The sequence below is a fragment of the Blennius ocellaris genome (assembly GCF_963422515.1).
Source record: "Blennius ocellaris genome assembly, chromosome: 11".
Lineage (NCBI taxonomy): Eukaryota > Metazoa > Chordata > Actinopteri > Blenniiformes > Blenniidae > Blennius > Blennius ocellaris.
In genome coordinates this window covers 17,887,493-17,894,207 of record NC_137660.1, presented here as the reverse complement: position 1 = coordinate 17,894,207, position 6,715 = coordinate 17,887,493, and the positions used below count along the sequence as shown (strand labels likewise).

At 38.9% G+C, this 6,715-nt stretch overlaps 1 protein-coding gene across 2 annotated transcripts in view; it reads left to right on the top strand.

Moving 5' to 3' along the window:
- Positions 1-6,014, top strand: part of cd9a (CD9 molecule a) — a 6,601-nt gene extending 587 nt beyond the window's left edge. Inside the window, exons 1-8 of one of the 2 annotated variants that reach the window (XM_080504847.1) lie at positions 1,065-1,174; positions 2,102-2,204; positions 2,302-2,399; positions 2,803-2,877; positions 3,095-3,196; positions 4,466-4,555; positions 4,904-4,987; positions 5,071-6,014. In XM_080504847.1, coding sequence (XP_080360973.1) covers positions 1,109-1,174; positions 2,102-2,204; positions 2,302-2,399; positions 2,803-2,877; positions 3,095-3,196; positions 4,466-4,555; positions 4,904-4,987; positions 5,071-5,136 — 684 coding nt within the window. In that variant the 5' untranslated portion in view covers positions 1,065-1,108 and the 3' untranslated portion in view covers positions 5,137-6,014. Of the gene's footprint in view, positions 1-1,064; positions 1,175-2,101; positions 2,205-2,301; positions 2,400-2,802; positions 2,878-3,094; positions 3,197-4,465; positions 4,556-4,903; positions 4,988-5,070 lie in introns of those variants that run through there. The other variant, XM_080504846.1, reaches the window with a different exon arrangement.
- The last annotated feature ends 701 nt before the right edge of the window (positions 6,015-6,715 follow it).

Below are 6,715 nucleotides of genomic sequence, written 5' to 3'. Positions count from 1 at the left end.
CAGTGTGTGTGGGGGTGCTGGGTGGGGGGTGGGGATTGAATACTGTACAACTATTTCAATTAATTGCTCAAGTGTTAGGGTTAGGGTTGTAAAGATTCAGCTGTTAAGGTTCAAGTTCAATATGCTGTTGTTGTTTTTTTAGATGAGTTATTAAATTAATCAGGAATCATTTGTATTTCTGAATTAAAATTGGTGAAGTAGAAACAAAAAATGTGACAAAGATCCTGTTACTAACAGGAAAATATTAGTACCCAAGTGCAGAGGCTGCTCTTAGAATATAAAATAAATTAAAAACAAACTAAGAAAGTACAATGTTGCATTAAAAGCACATTTCTCAGATGAACAAAATGAAATGCAGGCACTTGTTGGACATTTGTTGATTGTTCTTCTCTCTTAAAAGAACAAACTTATCAGCAACAAAAAATGATGAAAATGTTTTGAATAATTCAAACTGTGGGTGGACTCAGTAACAGCTTATAGATTTAAAAGTAGCTGATTATGGTGTAAATTGTAAGTATAGAAGAGTACAACTGCATATGGTAAAATACCCCCAAAATACTACCTAATTACAGTAATGTGAGTATTTGTAATTCATTACTTCCACCAATGATGACTACAAGTCACGTGATACTGTTATCTGATCCCATTAATTCTGAATAGATTTGTGTCTGAACACCAAAAACAAGGCTGTCAAGTTTCAACTGAAGCTGCCTCTGGGTGCAGGAAGAGGAACTAACAAGACTGCAATCTGCACAGATTCAGTTTAGACATCAGATTGGTAAATCCCCTTCTAAGTAGGTATATTATAGTTTGCCTGAGCAGAGCTGTCTGTGTTGCTCAGTGTCTGCGTCTTAACCACAGGCAGTATTTACAGACAAACTGCTCATGCAAGACCACAAAACAAAGGAGAGGAAGGAACAGGCAGGAGTTCACGTCACGTGCACAGTGAAGGTCCAATAACACTTTTGCTCTTGCCACTCCCTAAAGTTGAAATCAGGTGATTAAATGAAGGCTTGGTGTGGAAAATACTTCAACGTTACGAAACCTCGTCGTTTCTACCCGGAAACAAATTAGTTGTTTAGTGGTGTACTGCGGGAGCTGAACCAGCATGGCTATCAGGGGGGGAATCAAGGCTGTGAAATATCTTATGTTTGTCTTCAACTTGTTCTTCTGGGTAGGTGCACTTTAATTTTTACTTTGACTTATGTAGGTGGGAGTACTAGAGACAAAGCTCCTTCTCGTATCACCAACTCACAGTCAGTCATTTTACTAGTGAAAGGTAGGACGTACGCACAATGTAGGGCATTGGTCAGAACACAACACAAACACACAATGAGAATCTGTAGGTGTGAATAAAACGGACTGCTGCCTCTTAGCTGACCTCTCAAAGGTAAAAATTAACTGACCCGTCTTGGTTGACAAGACGAAGTGCACACTTCCCTGCACTATGTGACTCAGTAAGCTGATCTAGGGAAGATATTAAATAGTTAGCAAAATTATATAGATACTCAGACTAAGAAACATGTTGTAAATTGTACATGCAGCACCATGGTGGCAGATTTGCATTTGCATATTGCAAATGCTTTTTCAACTAAAAAAAAAATCTATTTTATTTGTATCGCACCACAGTCATTTCATGGCACTTTTACAGATAACAACACAACAATTCCGCCTGAGCAAGCATGAGCGACAGCAACTTGTCAACAGATAGGCGAAAGGGGTTTCATTTTCTTTTAATAACGGTGTGAGAGTTTAAAAGCAAAAGGAAAATCGTCTTCATTTTTGTTGCAAACATATTGTTTGTTGCATATTTAATGAATTGTGCTTTTTGGAAAAACACCCATTGGTTTGTTTGGTGGCAACATACATTAATATTTAGTAGTAAAGCAATTTGTGTGCTTTTTATGCATCTTCATATATTTCCTAGTCTTTAATGGTACAATCCTGTTATCTTCTGTTAAAAATTCTGAAAGATTTCAACAGATGTTTGTTAATAATGGTGAAATGTGCATAAACACGGAGCATTTGGACGGAAGAAACTTCATGTTTAACCTTTTACTGATTGACTGAAATTGATCATATTTGTTTTGGTGGGCTCTAGCTTGCAGGCACTGTTGTATTTGGAATAGGCCTGTGGCTGAGATTTGACCCCACAACCAAAGGCCTGTTTGAAGGACCAGACTCTCCGTATGTGTTTTACACAGGTAAGATGCTCTCAGTACTTAAGCAGACATGTTTAAGTAACGTGTGCAGATTGCAAGCATTCCTGTAATGTGTTTTATTTATTTATTGTGCGTGTAGGTGTATACATCCTCATAGGAGCTGGCGCTCTGATGATGGTGGTTGGGTTTTTGGGATGTTGCGGGGCTATCCAGGAGTCACCCTGTATGCTGGGACTGGTCTGTACTACTTATTTTTCACACTGTAGCTACATCTTGTGTCATTTCTTGTGATTTTGTTACTGAAAAGTTAAACTCTTTACTTAAGTGACTCCTCGAAGCAGTGCGAGTTCTGTGGCAAGTGTGGCTAGTAGGAAATGTGAGATGTCTGAGTTCATCATTGTTTACTGAGCAGGATCCAGGCTGGAGAGGAGCCTCTAGATTTCTGTGCTCGCTCCCTCTACCCCACCCAGTGTGTCTATAATCTTCTTGTGCTAAATCTCTCAGAAGGAGGAGCCAATGAAAATTAGGTTCAGCTACGCTCAGCTGACCTTACATGTCCACACATGCGTGTGGGCATGAGCGAGAGCATGCGCGGAAGTAAACCGTCAGCTGAGTTTAATTTGGTCTTCTCTTTGTGCAGTTCTTCTTTTTCCTGCTTATCATCTTTGCTGTTGAGGTAGCAGCTGGAATCTGGGGATTTTCCCACCAAAGCGAGGTAATTTAATAAAGGAAGAGCTCAAGTTTCAAGCATTTCATATAGATTACATGGAAATATCTCAGTATTTATTTAAAAAAAAAGTACTACTTGGGAAAGAAGGCCAAGAACAAAAAATACATTTTAAAAGTAATTACAGGCCTTGACAAAATATGAAATATCTATAGCTACAGTGATGTAAATGAAATAACTTCCTATTTTGTTTGTTGTTTCACAGGTGGTGAATGATATCACATCCTTTTACAGGTCGACGTACAATAACTACAAACAAACTGGAGCTGGGCACCTCAAAGACACGCTGAAAGTGATTCAGAGCGGGGTGAGCCACATCTGCACCATTTTTCATTTTGTCTATGTCAAGCTGTAAAAGGAAGGGATTTATCCTTTTAGACAAACACAGAAACATATTATCATTACCACATAAAGCATCTTGTCCTGTCAAGACTTATTTCCTTATTAGTTTTGATTTGTATTCCTTCTCATTCAAACTTCATTTGTGAAAGTTAAACATGTCATTACCACTGTTGGGTCATTTGATGGTTAATATGTTATAAAAGCTGATCTTTGGTAGATGGGATTCAGCAAATCCTCAGTTTTGAGAAGCAGCTCTTATGACTTAGCTAAGCAGTGACAAACATACTTGAGATATTTAAAAAAAATATAATTGTAAACATGTCTATCTGGGGAGTTGCTTCTAGATCTTTCCAAAGAAATGTTTCTGGCCAAAGTAGTTCCTCTGGTAGCTCTTCCAGTGTATAATTAATGTTGCTTTTGTTCATAAGTATATTGCAACTTCATATGCACAGGCAACACTTTAACAGAGCTGTAAATACAGGTCATTGAAAGATGGAAACACTTCAAACTGCTGTAAAAGCAACAATATAACACTGCTTGTACAAACATGTCACACTGTGCAGTGACATTGAAAATGAAATTGGGGGTATTGAGTTCGCTGTCTTTCATTACATTTGCTCTGCAGTTCCGTAAAAGACTGAAAGCAACATTAGTGCAGTCTAAATTATTTTCAGCACTTAACCATGTAACCTTGTTTGTGTCGTGTGACCAAAAGGGGCAGAGGTGCCCTGTTGTCCAGAATACTAAATGATATTTTATTTGATGAAGTCAAAAATGACCTTTATCAAAACCAATCCACAGGAACAGCAGAAATCCAATGGAAAAAGCTGACTTTGAACAAATGGTGAAGATTTCACAAGACTAAACACGTTGTTAGACAGAAGACACAGGAAGTATACAGATGAACCAACATTTGGAGACTCACACAAGAAAGAAGGGCTTAATAAGCTATAGGAGGGAATATGAAGGCCAATTGTGGAACATCAAACACTAACCCTAAAAGTCGCACACGCACCAGTATCTTGTCAATCCAGACAGAGAGAAAAGAAATTCTATTCTCATTTTAAAAAGAGTTGCCAACATTGTTTCAATCTTCTAAGTTCTTGACAGCATCAGGACTAAGTGCGCTAAAAACCGATTGAAAATGAAAATGTTTCACTATTCAATTAAAAGCACCTTCTCTTTTGGAAATTATTGTGTCACTCACATTGTTTTGTGTTTGTTATTTTTACAGCTGAAATGTTGTGGCCTAAGTGGCATGATTGTCGAAACTGAAAAAGACACGTGTCCCCAGGTAGAGCCACTTGAGGATCTTCTAATCAAGGTATAACTACACTGCATCTATAGATTAGATGCTCACACAACCAGGAACAAAAAGGAGACAAAATGCCATTTAAAATATCCTCCTAAAGATGTTTCAGCTGCTACATTTTATGTGAGCACTGGTTCAATTGCAGTGTCAGATCCATAATAACGGTCTGATGTGTGTCACAAGTTTACCAGTCTTCCATTTGAAGACTAATTTCGTCAGCCTCCATGCAGTGTTTCTATAGCAACAATGGTTTACTGGCGCCTGCACGCTCGCAGGCTGTCTGTTCCTCTTGCCATACCAGGAGTCATGCTCGACTCCGCTTTGAAGACAGCTGAAATGATTGGCGCCTATGTTTTGTAGAGCTGCCCTGATGCCATTGATGAGGTGTTTGACTCCAAGCTGCACATCATCGGAGGAGTGGGCATCACCATTGGGGTTGTCATGGCAAGTGTGCCAACGTAACTGCGATCAATTACATTTCAGTGTGTACTGCCATGAAGTATCTGTAATGTACCTCTTTCTCACAGGTGTTTGGGATGATCTTCAGCATGCTCCTGTGCTGCGCCATCAGGAAATCTCGAGAGGTGGTGTGACACCTGCCATCACACCCTTGAAGTCCTTGTTAATGTTGCATGATGTCATTCTTAAGAGGCACACGGCCCTCCACTGCCAATAGAAACACTGCTTGTTCATGGGGGAATAACCTAAGCGAGGCTGTGTGCAGATACTTCTGATTTCATTGTGCATCGGCTCTAAATGTTCTGCTGACACTTTAGGCCCACCTTTCTGGATTAGATAAAATGCAAAGTGGTTATTTAGCCCAAATATAGAATGGGTGTCATCTGTGCTTCAGTGACAATATAGTACAGAAGTGTGTAATTTTGTAGTAATTTGAATGAAATTAGTGTTTGTGAACTGCTAATTATCCAAACAAAGGAGTGTACTGTTGTATTCCAGTCACATGAATATTGCAATCACTTGGGCTCACTTTGCTGCCATGAACAATGCGGGGCCAAAAATGGCAAACACAACCACTCCGGCACAACACGACAGTAGCCAATGCCTACAATTTCACTCTGTACAACACTGAAGTAAAACCAGATAGTAGCCAACTCAATGCCAAGCTGTAAACTGCAATAACTGTGGTTTTACCCAGCCGGATATTAATAATAGTAGCATTTGGTTTTTTTCAAGGTATTTGCATTACATTTGTTCGTTTCCTTTATGGTCCCATACCATCATTTGCCCATTCTTAAAATGCCTTTTTATGTTTGTCACTTTTTTAAGTATTTTTCTTAATGTAAAATTCTAAATAGTAAGTGTTCATATGGTTCATGCAGTTTGATGATGTATTTTATATTGTTCTAGTTATTTTACAGCCACTGTATTAATTTGTACCATATGCACTGTTTCAGAGACGATAATTAACAAAAAGAGCCAAATAAACTTCAGTGTACTCAGTCATCTGAGTAATGAATGATGATCCTGCAGTTTGTACACACTAAGCAATACTCAAAAGTTTAATGGTGACTTAGTTTTATGTATTTACAATAAGTTAGAAATGTTTTTACTGATAATTTTGCTGATGGCTGCATCATGTGCAGTATTCAGGGACAGGCAGAGATTAGAAAGGTGTGGGTGTCCTGATCACGCTGCCAAAATTCGGATTTGTTTTGAAGTGTGCATTGAATAGAAAACATTTTGAATTCCACTGTGAGCTTTCCCCCTCGTTGTTATTAAGGAACATCCACTGTGACTCATGTGGAGCGCCATCAAAGCCGAGACGTTTCCTTGTTTCTGAATAATCCCGTCACAGCTAATTTATGTAACATCTGTCTTCACTGCTAAAGACAACAGTTACAGTAAACAGCATGGTTTATCTACGGTTGTGACTCATGGTAATATCTCAGTGACTCATAATCCCCTCCCACCCAAAAATTATGAAAATAGTTTGCGTTCCTCTAATTACAACGTCAGGAAGTGCACTTTGATTTGGTTGTTGACAGTTGGGTGTTGACCTTGCAAATAGTTCGCCCGACTCTATGGTGATAACACTGATTGTGAAAAGCAGTGTGTAGAACTTGTGCATTGATGTGTCCTTGTTTGTCGGTGTGTATGTGGTCTATGTGATTGTGGTGTCCCGGGGAAGTGGTCAGGAAAGCTGAGATAAGA